The sequence below is a fragment of the Meleagris gallopavo genome, chromosome 14 (genome assembly GCF_000146605.3).
Source record: "Meleagris gallopavo isolate NT-WF06-2002-E0010 breed Aviagen turkey brand Nicholas breeding stock chromosome 14, Turkey_5.1, whole genome shotgun sequence".
Taxonomy (NCBI): Eukaryota; Metazoa; Chordata; class Aves; order Galliformes; family Phasianidae; genus Meleagris; species Meleagris gallopavo.
In genome coordinates, this window is record NC_015024.2 from 7100710 (window position 1) to 7116712 (window position 16003).

A 16003-nucleotide genomic window follows, 5' to 3' on the forward strand; every position below is an offset into this window, starting at 1 on the left:
TTTCTTTTTTTTTTTTCCAAGATGAGCATTTTAGACTCATTTGTGTCTGAGCAACATATTCCCTCTCATATCTTGTTTTCAATTTATTTTTTTACCAGAGACAGGAAGAGAGCAGTAAAATAGGAAATTGGGATGTTTAGAAAGAGTATCCAAGGATTGCTACAAACTAGTTTTTAATTTGTTTAGATGGCTGAGGGGCTGCTATGCGTGTAATCTATCCTGTCCAGCTGAAGGAAATGCACGGACACTGTGCAGCCTTCCAGGGCTGCCCCTGCCCACTGCTGCTCTAAAAACCTCCGCTGACCACTTCATGTGGTGCGTTTTAGCTTGCACTTACTACACCTGTAAACAACCTGGGAAGCATGCTGGATTGTGGGATAGTGATTTGCAAAACTGCCATTTGCCCCATCATCCAGATACTTCTGGTTGCCTTGCTTTACCTGACCAGCTTTTCTAAAAGTGTTAATTCATTTTAATTCAAAACAGATAAAAATGCCTCACAGATTTCAGCTGGATCGTGGAAAATGGTAATGGTTCTGAAAATCTGAATGGTCTTTGCAATTGCTTTCACATAGCCTTGCACTGTGCTGTGGTTTGCCTGTTGTCTCTGAAGTTTTGTATAAGAGTACAACAGCAACAATCTGTAGTTCAAATAGCTTACCCGTAAATGGTTCCATGAATAACTCAGATTTTAATATAGTAGAGAAACAATAGTACAGATTCCAAATAGCTTCATGATATTGCTCTGACAAGCTCAATTTATATAATGCATTTCATTACTGCTGTTATATTTATCATTATTCTGCCTTTGCTTGATATGGAAAAATGGTTAAAAGCTGAAAATATAGAGATTTGTATTTTATGATCTTAGCCATTGGACCGTACCATTTCCTTATCTGCACAAATTAGGGAAATGAGTAGTACACTGCTGTTTGTTTTACCCATGCAATCTTTTGCAATACCCAAATTGTTAGTGTACTCCCACTCTTTTCCACCAGCAGTTCTATCCTAGCTTATTTCACAGGCTAATATAAAATGGCATTTTATGGCTTGTATAGTCCTGTTTCTATAACAGGAACTCATGTTTGTTGAATGAAGTCAAGAAAAAGCTTTGAGTATGACATGCAAAAATATTTTGTTCATGTATCTTTGTAAATTTGATTCATGCGATCAATGTAAACCAATACTGTAAGGAAGGGGAGAAGTATTATTTGCACTTCAATAGTAACCCCATCATAATGCACACTGTTCTTAGTGTAGCCTGCAAGTTTGAGGAGTTCTCATAACACAACTTGGAATTGGTGATACTCCGATGTTTTTGCACATAGGAGGAAATTTTACAAACTGTAACTAGGCTTAGTTTATTTATTTATTTACTTTTTTTGCTTGTGGAATAGTTATTTTATTGACCAAGTTTTTCTTCATGACATTTTTTAAAAATACTTGAAGTTCTCATTATGAACAAAATAGATGCCACTCTTCCCTCCCCCTGTTTCCCCCACCATCTCCTTGAGAACTCTGTGACTCTGGAGACGTATGTTTCTTTTATTAAATTAACTCATCAACATGGTCTTGTTATTTCAACTGCAGGCTTAGCTGACCAAATTTCTATTTTCCATGAGAGAGTCATTAATCATTTGAAGAGGATTTGTATACATTCATTTGCTCAACATCTCATCTCTCACTTTACTCCCAAATAAATTCAGTAATGTTGCACGTGTTCTTTTGCTTTCCTTTGTGTAGTCAATAATATTAATTTAATCTCCTGCATGTATGGTAGGTGGTTGGGAGTAGCAAAACAAACCTTAGATTGCAGTGAGCCCCATGAAAATTTGTTCTGTTCTAGTTCTTTGGTATCTAATTATTTTGATTATCCCCTGTTGATAAGAAAAAAAATCTGGTGAAGTACAAGGTTTAATTCAGCCTGAGCTGCAGTTCATGTTCAAATGTTGTAGACTGCTGTGTGTAAACTGCCTGTTACTTTCTGTTTTGTTAGGAATAGTTATTAACCTCCTACCTAACACTGTATATAGTCTCTGTACTATCCCCGAGCGTAGTTTCAGGAGACAGTACAGCTCTCACTGAGAGCAGCTTTACATGCATGCCTTTGACTAGGAAGGTTCTGAGTTCAAGTCGATTCTCATGCAAGATAGAGAAGATGCAGAGCTTGAGAAATATTTTTTTCTTCCTACTTGGAAGTTGGAATGAGGCACTTAGAGTGTGTGATTGCAGAAAAGCACACAGAAGTCAGATATGTCCCTGCTGATAATTAGAAGCAGCCTTGAGGTTGTCATCAGCCTGCCCGTGTCATATGAGCTGAACACGCACAGAACTACACCGATTTCACTTTAACTTTTCACCTTATCTTGTGAAATAGTTTGCTTTTTAAAAAAATAAAATCTGTGGTACATTCTAAATTGTTTGGAATTTTTTTTTAATGTCACACTGAATGTCATTAACAAGGTATCTTATGATAAGCTGGAAACCATTAGCAAACATTACTGCACTGATTTTGAAGCAATTCTGCCATTATCCTATTCTTTTGTGGAATATCCTTTTACTGAATTATTTTATAGAAGTGGTTGATTCTTGCCTGTTCACTAGCTTGATATGATCTACGGGGAGTTTAAGAGAAATGGAGAAGGCCTGTGGTTCTAGGTAGTAAAGAAAACTGTATTAAGTCTGGGAATCGGGTTTTGTTTTGTTTTTATCTTCCAAGATGTACAAATAGTATAACTTGTGTAAAGAGATTAATCCCATACAACTGATTTCAGGAATATTTGAGTTAAAGACTTTAAAGAGGAGAAATCCGTTGACAATTGGCTTGCTCAGTGCAGTGCAAGCTTTCTTCAGAATTGGATTCTGAGAGCAAATATAACAAACTCTAAATTGTACTTCATGCACTTTTTAAACGTGCCAACAATCTTCAAAATACTGTTTAAGTTTATAACATGCATAACCTTATACCCTGAGCATGGCCAGAAGAAGCCAGAAGTTAATCCTGTTGTAAAAATCGCTCAGGATTCACTTGTACTTTTTTTTTTTTATTCCCTAGTTGCTGACCAAGAATGAATGCTTCTCCTTACCACCACCTTTTTGAAAATAAGTATAGAACAGCAGAGATTTTATGGCACTCTTCTCCCTAGGCATCCCAGCAACATGGCAGGATGCCATGCTTTGAACCTGCATTTTGGTCTCACCTACATCAAAGGGGTGGTACTTTTAATCTCAGATTGAAATAGGACGTAGTAAAGGGGAGTTCTGATGTTCTGAAGTACACTATTAATGTACTCAGTGTTTACTGTGTCAGTTGTATCACTGTTTTCCAAATCTGCAAAGGGGAGATCACCACTACTGTAGGGGTGGAAGTAATGGCAAACTTGATACAAATGGTTCAGCATCCTCAAGTGCCACATACTACTGTATTTTTCTTTGCTCTTACGCAAGCCTTGTCCTTTTGAAAAGATTGCTCCTTCTTCCAAAGTGTGGCTTAAATAATGGCTGGCGATGCTCATTTTATTAGCAATAAAAACGAGTCTCTGCTGTCGGTGTATTTCTGAGCTGGAGGCAGTGAGAGGAGCTCCCCACGGCCCTCAGCAGTGGGATGTGCTGCAGTTCCTCTCAGCAGTGCAGAGCCAGAGCAGCAGAGCTGGAAGGGGAGCGTGTCAGGTGTGCCCCAGCCCCAGAAGGATTCCTGTCATTCTCACTCAGCAATATGTGCCACATGATAAGCCTTATCAAACAGAGCCACGCTGCTGTACTGGAGGATTTTCCAGGTTGGAGAATTTTGCTCTGTTACTGTTTCATGGTATTAAAGTATAAGCTCATTGGCAGGGAATAAGGCTTTCTGCAGTCTGTGGTAATTATGCAGTTCTGAAACACTCAGCCTTCACAAATGCACAGAATTGACCATTTTTATATTCTGGTTATAAGATGGTTGCAAGTCATGAAATTTTTACTTAAAATTGCTCTAGAAATGTTCAAGCAATTGCTTCCATGGCTCATTCTGACTCTGTCCAAGCATGATAACCAGCCCTGAAATTGTTCATCTATGTAACTGCTGTCTTTTAACACACATCCATGGGCTTAGGAGAAAAGAGAAGTTGACACACAGCGGATATTTGTTGTGCTGTATAGAAGAAAATATTCCCTGAGAGGCTTTTATGTATATGAAAATGAACATTGAACACTCCTAGAGAGAGTAAAAGCATTGGATCTCCAGTAAGTCTTGTGATGCAAAGGTTCCAAGTTTCAAACTGAAAGTCCAATGAAGGACGTAAAGTCTTTCATCCTTCTTGTGTTTATTAGCTTCAAGAGTGATAAATGAGTTTTTGCTGTCTTGTGACAAAAAGTCTTGATCTTTAAAGGAAAGGAGACTTACCATCTGAATCATACAGTCACAGTGGCTCTCTTGAACTTCAGCAGATCACTTAAAATAGCCATTGTAATTACTTGTTATTTGCCATTTTCAGTGAATCAGTTAATTTTTACAAGACCTCTGAAACCTTGTTGCATTATCAGTTTGCATGCTGGTATAATTGATTTTTTTACTGTAATAAAATGTTAATTATTTATCCCATTTTAATACAATTTTAATGGCGTAATCATGCTGGGGAGGAATGGACAGCCTGGGGAAAGGTCATCTTAATCTGATTGTGTAGGAAGGTAGGCCAGTTGTTTTTGTGAGGATCCAAGTAACATTTCTGTATTCCTGAAATTAGAGAGAGTGCTCTGGTCACAGCATTTCCAATCTCAGGTGGTTTCTGAGCTTTGATGTTGGATAAAGGCATTAAAAAGAATAAATAGGCATTGGAAGTCCCTCCAGAGAAGCAAGTAAGAGCTTCCATGGAATAATCAGAAATGATAAAGATTGCAACTTCCAGCAAATGAAGGAGATGCCAGCTCTCTCAACTTTAAAAGCTTTTTAAAATTCAGAGTAGACTTTAGTATATGAGGCAGTTTGCTTTTGTGACCTTTTATGCTTTTTTTTGGTAAACATCAGACTGAGTACTTGAATACAAGAGCTTTAATCACATGCTTTAAAACAGAAATTCTCCTTAGTGGACAACTGTCAAAAGAGACTTTTTGAGCTCTGGAAATTAATGTGCATTGAAACACACATTCAGTAGAGACTGCTGTCAATGTGTGTTCTGTAGTAGAAAGTCTCCCTCAGAAAGAATGACTCACTTCATTTTTTATTTTTGCTTTTGCATATCTGCCCTTTCAGAGAGAGCTTCTGCTTGTCAGTCTTGAGAAGAGGAATCTTTCATCCTTTAAACTTATGATAGTACCTGTTGTGTTGAAAGTCTCATAGATATTCAAATGTCTGTGCCATTTAATGCTGATTTTCTTCTTCAGTTTCCTTAACATTTGTTCCTTTTTCACTTTCTCTGCTATTTGAGGTTCACGCAAATGCTGTAACTGTTCCTTGATTTAGTATCTTCCAGAGACCTCCATCTTTGTATTTACCTGAATGATATGTTTGCAGAAATGCTGTAAAAAGGATTCTTGCATAATTAAAAATTATTAGCGTAACCCCAATAATTGCTATAGTTCTGAACCATCGGGGCAAATCATTTCTTGTAGCATTCTCACACCTTCCTCACCGCTCTGTGAACAGAGGATTTTATGCTGTCTTGCTATAATAATTTCTGTATTATAGGAAAAAAAAAAAAATACATCGATCTAAAATTGTAAAGTGCATTGTTTCATACCAATAAAAGCAAATTCACTTTCTTGTTAGAAAGAGAGCCATCTGAAAAGTGTTTATTATTATGTGCCAGGTACTCTCTGATTCACAAAGGCAATTTGCAAAATAATGTGTCTTTTAAGTGAAACAGTAAAGATTTACATTTAGAGAAATATATCCTCTGTACAATCTTAAAAAGCGTTCGATTAATAACATAAGCATCATGAGGTACTGATTTACAATAAGATAAACATAAGTGGAAGTAGGGAATGTCAGTCTTTTAAAAGTTTGCACAGATCTACATTTATGCATGACAATATATTGGTTTTTTTGGTATTATACTTAAATTACTGATGTATTGTCTCAGCAAAGTATCCGTTATAGTCAAGGTGCTTGTTTAGTTATTAGGCTGAACTAAGTGGCTAAACTGAAGCAACTGCCAAGTTTGTTTATTGCTTTACTGATCAATTCTCCCCTGCAGCCTAACCCTGAGGTTCTCTTTGCTAGCTGAAACTCTTGCACTTCCACTTCTGGAGTTAATTTTTATCATCCTTGTCCTCAGTCTGTGACAGCTATCCTCAGAAAACAGACTGCATATATCTTTGGATTGCGGCTGCCACATGGTGATTTAAAACAAAGCTTGCCTTTTCCAGTAATTCTGAATGAACCTGTAAAATAATTTTCTGATCGACCTCCTAATAGTCCCCCAGGTGTCTGCCTCCTATTATTATTTCACTATATCAGAGCAGCCAGCGTTCTGCAGTCTGTGTCAGCAATATGATTCTTTGTGATGTCTCTCAAATATACCCAGCTCCTTGCTGAGGAAGAGTGATCCAGACGCTTGCTTTGAGCACTGGTGAGCACTACTGATCAGTGTAGATTGGCTTACATGGGGAGACTTTCTTTGCAAGGGTAAAAGAATGGTGACACATGGGAACTGAGATTCCCATTTCTCCCTAATTTTACGGCCTTGATCTAGGTCTTGTTCGTTACACTATCAGGGGATTTTAAAATGTTTGACAAAACATTCAGAGTGATAATGATGCTGCCAAGGACAGTGCTTGTAAAAATAAACAGAACAAAGGAACCCAGTGTGCCTGCTTAAGTGCAAGTTTGAATATATGTGAGTGTTCATACGCAGATCTTGAGATGTGTGTGCTATATTATGTGAATGAAATTTTCTTTGAGCGCTTTTTCTTCAGTTCACTGCTCACCACACAAGTCCGTGCATACAGTTAGTGTAAGCTCGTCTGTTGGCCAAATCACAGCAAAGCCAGGATGTGCTCCTAACCTAGATAATTGTTTTGTTATTTATTAGACTAATATCTTCTTGGCATGTAACACTGTGCACACTCAGAACTCACTGAGTTAAGGTTACATCAAAGATTGACCTCAATTGACAAGATTAAATTGAAGCCATTTTCTTTTAGAGCTTAGCAGGTAGAGTATTTGTGTTGTCAGCAAACAGGACTTTATCCTCTTTCCCTTGGGCATTATCTTAAATGCGGTGTCAGAATGCCGGATGGATTTGCTTCACTACTTTTTCTCCAATTTTTATTTTTAATTTTCCTTCTACTGCCTTTCAGCTGTCACATTCCATAATTTCCTTGGAAGCAAAATTTGCACTACAAGCCACTGTATAACGGCTCTGCCTACATGCTGAGTTTTTTCAAAAGAGGTATTTTTTAGCTGTGTATATTACCGAGTGTTTCAGAACTTTCAGGACTGTCTGAAATTTGTTATATTTGTAGACTTCTCATTTGGGCAAAAGGGAAGGGGATATTTTCCTGTTTTTTCATCCTTTGTTATAAAATTAGGATGATTTTGTGTTATGATTTACTTTAAAAACTCAGATAATATAATTCTGTATATGTTTATAGAGTTGAAAAGAGATAATACAGTTTTTGACCAATAAATCAGTGAATACTGTATCAATTAAAATAACAATTCTGAATGCTCTTAATTGTGAAATGATTGATTTAATTTATTTAAAATATAACGATTTTTAATACTTGGTTAGCCTTGCTACTTACAGAACATGACGAAGAAAAATGTCTACTAATTAATTCCTTTGGAAAAGGAAATAACCAATAGAATGCAAGGAAATAATGTTCTTTAAGAGATTATTGCTATGCTTTGCATGTAAAATATACTCTGACATTCTTATTTGAAAGTATATTTATCACTTTACTCTCTGTGCCAGCTTTTCCTCCAGATTTACTGTACTATCTACTATAATATGAAAAAGCTATGCGGCTTACTTCCTTGCTTAGTGTTGGTATTTTTTTTTTAAAGTCAGTCATTAGTGCATGGTTTAATGTTGGAACTAATATTCTATTTCTTACTGAGATTAGAAATCTGACTTGGGCTCTCAAGTCTTCTGCCAGCTGTCTCTGGCTTTTGCAGAAAGGGAAATTGAAACAGCTCCTGTCACATGTGGGCAGCATGCATACAGTGTGGTTAATCATCCCTGGTAAACTTGGGTAGGAAACACAGGTGGAGAAGGCTTCTCCCAGACAGAGTAAGAACTGTATTTCTTGTACATTATTATATTTCTTCATCCTTTTGCTGTGGGAAGAACTAAATGTACAAATGTGATATCTTCCCAGTGGGTTTGGGATAATTCTCATAATGAATGCATTAATTCCCAAAGTTAATGAAAAGACAGCTTTAAGCAAATTATATCTACAGTCTTTTCTTTATCACTACTTCTAGAATTGCAGGGCAGGGGCAAGAGCAGGAAACAGCAGTAACAACAAATAAACAAAATACTGAAACTAAATTTTTCTGATGTTCCCCTCCCCCAGGAATTTAAGTTTCAGTAGTTGTGTATATTTATGGCATATTTGCAGCAGATCATTATTTGGTTCATCTCAGAATAAAGCACTTAAGTAAATTTAATTGTGACAGATTTTTTTCATTAAGATTGATTTTCAAATATTGATACATTTTGTCCATTTTATATGATTAGAGATGGGGGAATATCAAGCTTGTCTGTATATTTCTCTTTCACAGGCACTTAGTATCTAGCTATAGGATTTCTTTTTTTATTCTACTTTCATCTAAAGTACCAACTACATCCCTGGATGTGTTTGAAAATCATTTGGATGTGGTGCTCAGGGACATGATTTAGCAAAGGGTCGCTAGGGTAGTATGGTTAGGTTGCAGTTGGACTTAATGATCTTTAACTCTTTTCCAACCTGAGCAATTCTATGATTCTATATATTGAACACTGAAAATAAAACTGAAAGAGATATGGAAATTTTGCCATAAAAGCCTCCGTGTATTTAATGGACACATACCGATTTTAAGATTTTTTGTAATTTTTGTTCATAAATTGAGTTGCATATCACACTGAGAAGCAGTGCTCATGAAACGCCTTTGAAGTTTTTGTACTTGCTGATCTGTTCTGGCTTTGTAAATGGTATTGTATATTTATCCTTGTAAAAGTTTTGTAGGTTATATGCAATCTATGATTTTATAGATTCATATTATTTACATTGACTTCCAGTCAAATGGGTAGTTAAGGCAGACACTGGGATTTAAGTTAGTGAGATTCTTCAAAGACACTGTCCTTTGGTCTGTTTCAATTAAGAAATAGATCATAAAACTGTTGCCTAGGGGTTTAAGGACGTTTGGGAGGTTAAAAAGTACTCTAATCTGTTTGTTGCCTTCAAAGCTTGATAGAATTTTTGTAAATCTAGGTCATAAAAAAAATCAATAATTTTATCTAAATTGCTTTTGCTTATCTAGTTATAGTTCAGTACAAAATAGGCCAAATACTCTCCAGGAATCTGTAAACAGTCAAACAATAATTTCGTTTCAAAATAAGACACTGCTAAGTTTATGCATCCATGTTAGAGTATGCATGACTTTACAAAACCTACAGTGATGTGCTTATGTAAGGTTCAGCACAAAGTGAATGTTTTCCATTAGGAAACGTCAGTCAGTACATATTGGGAAAGCAGCAACAGTTTGAGGAGACAAAGGCCTATGAAAATTTGTTATCACTGGTTTAGTTAATATTCCTGTGAAGTAGAAATGCTTTTAGCCTGTCAAGGCCCAGGTTCTGCTCTGATAGCAGTTCTTGAAATGATGAAAATAAGCTGAACAGTTAGATAGCTATCCAGCAAATGATTTAAGTGTAGAATCCTTTGTGTTAAATATAGTGTATATAGTTACGTATGTTCAAAGGGCTAATTGGGGTGCTTGTAAGATTTTCAGGGCAGGCAGAGATCTGAGGTAATTATGGGGTTTCCATGAGATATATTGATAAATCTCTAATTGATTTTGAAAATATACCTGTATGAGGAGTATAGAGGGAATCTGAGAGGTAATAAAAATTTCTTGGTTTTCAATTCTAAAGAGAGAGATGCTTAAACATTAATCAATGGATTAATACATACATCAAAGTATTTGAGCTTCCTTATATTTTTATATTGATTGCAAATTCAGAATACTGAATGTGGGTTTCTGTTGCAGTATGAGTACTTCAATGCTGTGCTTATAAATGAAAGAGATGAAGAAGGGAACTATCTGGAGCTGGGAAAGGAGTTCATTCTAGTGCCAAATGACCACTTCAATAACTTGCCTGTAAATATCAGTCTGAGTGACGTCCAAGTACCAACCAATATGTATAATAAAGGTAAGATAAGAATTGTTTTATTTTATCGTTCCTTTAGCCAACCGTAAATTAGGAACTTTTTTGCTTATAAACTGAAACTTTTAATGGGCAGTGTATTGTGTTCATTTTACGGTTTGCAGTTCTGAAATCTTACCAGAAGAATATTAAAAGCATGCCACGGAACAAAATATTTTACAAAACTGTCAAAGTCATTAGCAATTTAATATGGCCAAGAGTTTGTATATTAGACTTGCATGAATTCTCCCATACAATATGGCAGAATGTTTATTACAAATTTCTTTTCAGTTTCTTCAAATCACTTGAGTGGTTCTTACATCAATGCTTACCAGTTGCATTCTCTTTCCTATGAGTTAGAACATCTTTTTAGCATTTTGCTTTCAAGCAAGTGGGAATAATTATGTCGGTATTTGACTGTATACAATAGTTGATGTGAGTTTTCAGTTCATATTTAGGAATAATAAGCTATGCTGAAATTTCTGCTACTCTGGCTACTTTTCATAGGTGCTGTATAGCACATGGTACTAACAAAAAACTGCATTTGATGGTCTTAGGAATGATGGACTAAGGCCTGAAATTGGGAAGATAAATTGAACTCAGATACATGTGTGCTCATTTTCCTTTTGTACTTCAGGAAACAAAATTTTGTAATTTCATGGCACTTACGCAGCACTTGTCTATTTTTTGCAATGCACATAATAATAATAAAGAAAAAGTGAAGCACAGACGTTTCTAAATCATGTCTGCAGAGTATTTGTCATTAGTCAGTAGAGAGCTGCCTAATCTCATTATCTGGTTCCTCTTCCTTCTTTTAACTATGATAAAATACAGCTAAAAATATATTAAATGCTTTCCTTGTAATTCAGTCCAGGCTAGCAATTGTTTTAATTTATGCAAGGACATTGTGTATCACAAATGGAATAAGTAGTTCTTAGGTAGGTTGGGCGTGCAGAAGTGATTGAAATGGCAGTTTGTCTTATAAATTATGAATCTCAAACAAGCCAAAAATTGTGTAAGTCTTCAAAAGAATGCCTTAAGTAGAGATTTCCAAATAACAAAGCTTCCCAGTGATCTTTAGAAAGTCTATGAAATGATTAATATGGAATATTTTTAGAAGATTTAGAAAATCTTTGAAGGTTCTAAAACTACTAAGTTGTTTGTGTTGTGAAAGCTCTATTATTAGCTTAATAGAGGTTGTCTATAAATTAATCAATTCTAGAATTTTTATATGTATTAACATCCTTACTAAACAAAATCAAAAAGGAAAAAAGAAAAAGGGGTACATATATATACATATACATACACACACACACATATATATACATACATACATATATATATATATGACTGCCTGTATATGTATATAGGCAGTCATACTCTGGAGAAGCAAACTAGCCTGATGCTATGTATAGAATCCATTTTTATATGCTGATTAATTGCAGATAAGAGCAAAATCAAAGGGCTTGTTGCATCTTGTTTTGGCCTCTAATGTAGGGTCTGCCTTCAGAGATGTGGGAGATAGAACTCTGTGATGATTCCTGTTTTCACTTCATCTAATTCAAACCAGCCATAATTGTTACTTTAAGCAGCTGCAGAAACACGTTTTTTATCATTTAAATGTATTCCAACTGCTGAAATCTGGTTTCTTGCTGACATTTTCCATACGTATGGACATGATGGTCCCAGTTTGGAGACTGAAAATGTCTGGAAACGTTGGCCTTGAAGAAGAGGGCTGTATACTTGCATTTTTCATTGTCCATTTCTCAAGTTCTGTAATGCAGTGGTATGATAACAATTCAATCAAATCCTAGCCGTAGGTTACAGGAGGTAGATATTGATAGGTTTACAACTACGTATCTGAACATCTATTACTCTAGAAAATGTCAGTTATTTGTTTCCAAGTTATATTCTATTTTATGTAGTTAATAGGCAAAACCACAGCCAAAGCTTATAGTTTAAAGCAGTGTGACCCTTGAATTTTTAAACACAAGACTCTCAAGTCAGCCTAGAAAAATGAATTTTATATTTGTCAGCTAATTCTAAACTTTGTAGCTTTTTTTTTTTTTTGTATTTTGCTTTGTGTTCAGAGGATAGACAGAGGACTCACCACAGAGTTGAAGAACGTGCCTTAGTCCAAAAGACTTCTGGAGCTCAGTTATTTTAACTTAGACAAAAGAAATTAGAGGATTAAGTAGTTGATTTCTAATAAAATGGAAATCTGGTTGCCACCATTTTAAAAAATGAAATTGGACTCAGTTGAACTATGGAGGTGCATTTTTTGTTGTTGTTTTTATGAAGATAGTTAATCATTTAAGCAATTTGCAGTGGTCTATGAGAAGGTTGTTTTTTTTTCTTCTGTCTGGAAGATCTTAATCAAGACCAGATTCTTTTTGTTTATTTTTTAAATAATACATTGTCTAGAATTAGTTTAGGGAAAAACTTTGGCCTGGTCAGCTTGCGTGATCATGATGATCCTTTCCAGCTGTAGAATTACTAAACTGAATGTTCACAGTCCCTGACTAAGCTCTAATGAGATTGGCTTAAAACCATGGGACATAAATACAACTGCTCTTATTTAAATATCTTCTGACTCTTTTAGTATCTGCATAGAAAAGATTAAAAATGTGAATGGTAATAAGACAAATAATTACCATTCTAAGGAAATAATCAACTTTAGGCTCTGAAAACATAAAGAAAAAACAAATTTCATGACATGATGATGAAATCAAGAAAATTCAAATGCCATAAATATCACAGCCATGAAATTAAAATTTAACATGAGCTTTTTGAAGGGAAAAATGAGCTGAAACAAAAGACTGCCAACTTGATTTGTCGTATTAATAACTTTGGTGCCATCTTTGAGTACAGATTGCATGGGCCTACTACAGGCAGAGAAGAAAAAGTAAATCGCTCAATTTTGCTTTTCAGTACTTTCGAGTTTGACATGACTGTAAAATGTGAAGAGTTAGTCTGATTATTGATGTGTTTTTGTGTGGTCTTATGTGGTTTGATCCTCTCTCCTATAAAGTGATGAGGCTCAGAAAAAATAATTTTGGCATTTCCACAATGACAGTGTACTGAAGGAGTTCAGGGGAAAAAGAAAAAAAAAAGTTGTATGATTTTGCTCATGAATTCATCATGCAGATGAATATCCCTTATCCCAACATGGAGAGACCCCTCCTAGCTCAAAGCTGTTTTACAGCATGGCTGGAGATTCATTCAAACTGAACATTTTAATGAAATTCACCACCTTCATTTTTCCTGAAAATGACAGCTTCTGATAATATTTTTGCTTTTGAAATACTAAAATACTGGGATTCTAAATCTATCAGTACATTCTGTTTCTCCACTTTAAGCATGAGTGTATTAATTGCCTGTAGGTATAGGATTAGCAAGACAATTTTCTTTCAAACAATGAATACATAACTAAGATTAAGTAAGAAGTTCTGTGATAACTCTCTTAGCAAACAGTAAGCTGTAGTTCCATCCTGGAATTTGGTAAACATCAATTATCAGCTGTGTATAGATTTCTGACAAAGCAAGGGTAAAAGTTCTTCAGTGAATTAATCAGCTGTATCATACAGCATTCATAGATGGAGGAGGAAGGAAGGAAAATTTAAAAGAAAAATTTTCAGTTTTGGAAAGCACACAGTCAATCTGAATCCCATTTGGACAATGCCTTACTAAGTGAAAAAGCCAGGCGTGAGCACAATTGTGTATAGAGGGCTGCCTAATTCAGTTGTTGAGTTTTTTAAGTATTGCTAATATTATTTAATGAAATTTATTTACATATGTTATATATTTGGTATCAAAGCAAGTTTTCATCTCTTACATTCATTGTTTAACACTCAGGTATTAATTTAGAATGAATTTGAATATAATTGATTATCTTTGGAAGAATGTATCTTTTTACATATCAGTTGATGTATTTTAAACTGCAATTAGGAAAGAAATTAATAAAAATTATTAACGATTTTAAGTTTACATAGTTTCAACGTTTGCTTAATTACTTTCTGAGATGCTACCAGTGTGTTTAGAAGAACCTGGGAATGTAATATGTATACATATAAAATTAAGAAATAGGCAGTTGGAACATGGGTTAGGCTTTCTGGCATCCATCCATGAAGAACATAATTTCTGGCAATAGTGTTGCCAGTAGCAAAGGAGTGGGATTCTGTAATGGATTTATGTATGCAAGGAGATGATAAAGGAAAGCTTCAGAAACTCAAATCTGATATTACATTGTGAATATATGAATATAGAGGAAAAATATATCAGAATCTTATCTTTTGTCAGTATAAGAATGCAGATAGAAAGTAGAATTTTAAGTGAAGACTTTGTCCAAAGTATATGCTGTATCTGAGCTTTAGAAAATATTCATTTTTTATTTTTCTAAGTCTAGGTCACGCCATATTATTTCCTTAAAGTTGTGCTCAGTAATTACATAGTTTCTTCTATTGAGTTTATGCTCAGCATGCTCAGAATTTTTTCCAGCTCTTGGAATAGGTTTATAAGCACCTGGCTAAATAATGTGATACTGTTCCAACTATTTTCCCCAATCTTTTGGATTGCAGAAGAATGCAAATGAAAACCAAAGCCAGAGTGGATGTATCCTGATTACACATGCTTCAAAATTCCAAAATATGGGACCTGTTGAAAAGTGAAGCACAGCACAGTACTGTACCAGAGGTTACACTCAGCAGGATTTCAGATGCTCATGTATTTCATAAAATCTGCAACATTCAGAAGGATGTTGATAAATGCATTTTCTCAATATCAGCTGAAATCAGCTCCCTAGGAATGTTACAGGAGACTATGTAGACATATCAAAACAGACACCTATTTGCCTGGAAGACTTGTTAATATTTTTCTATTTCTGGGGAATTACTCCAGTGGTCCTTGAATGTTTCTGAGATTTGAAATTGCAGAACATTATCAGAGTAACTCTACAGTGTAATAATTATTACTGGTTTATAAGGACAATGGATGCATCATGTTTTCTTAAGTGTTTGTTTTGTTTTTAAACCATCTCTAGTTATTATTATAACTAGGATTTGGGATTTTAAGAACTTCAGTGTTTGCAGCCACTGGTTAGGAATGACAGAGATAGTATGAGGTTTAATAAAAGCAAGTGTAGAGTCTTGCATCTAGGGAGGAATAATTGCATGCACCGGTACAATTTGGGGGATGACCTGCTGAAGAGGAGCTCTGCGGAGAGGGACCTGGGTGTCCTGGTGGACAACAGGTTGGCCATGAGCCAGCAGTGTGCCCTCGTGGCCAAAAAGGCCAATGGCATTCTGGGGCGCATTAAAAAGAGCGTGGCCAGCAGGTCGAGGGAGATGATCCTCCCTCTCTACTCGGACCTGGTAAGGTCTCATCTGGAGTACTGTATCTAGTTCTGGGTTCCCCAGTACAAGTGAGACAGGGATCTCTTGGAAAGAGTCCAGCGGAGGGCCAACAAAGATTGTGAAGGGCCTGGAGCATCTCCCCTATGAAGAAAGGCTGAGTGAACTGGGTCTGTTTAGCCTTGAGAAAAGAAGACTGAGAGGGGACCTGATCCAGGTCTATAAATATCTGAGGTGTGGGGGCAGAGTGGTGAGGCCAGACTCTTTTCAGCAGTGTGTGGAGACAGGACGAGGGAAACGGCCAGAAACTGCAGCATAGGAAGTTTC

At 35.7% G+C, this 16003-nt stretch overlaps 1 protein-coding gene across 3 annotated transcripts in view; it reads left to right on the forward strand.

The window, feature by feature from the left end:
- CACNA2D3 (calcium voltage-gated channel auxiliary subunit alpha2delta 3) overlaps positions 1-16003 on the forward strand; it is a 399128-nt gene that overhangs the window by 147938 nt on the left and 235187 nt on the right. For all 3 annotated transcript variants that reach the window (XR_004161297.1, XM_031555548.1, XM_010718481.2), the window contains exon 5: positions 10172-10334. Coding sequence is in view for 2 of the 3 variants with exons in the window: in XM_031555548.1 (XP_031411408.1) it covers positions 10172-10334 (163 nt within the window). In the remaining variant the exon portion in view is untranslated. The remainder of the gene's footprint in view (positions 1-10171; positions 10335-16003) is intronic.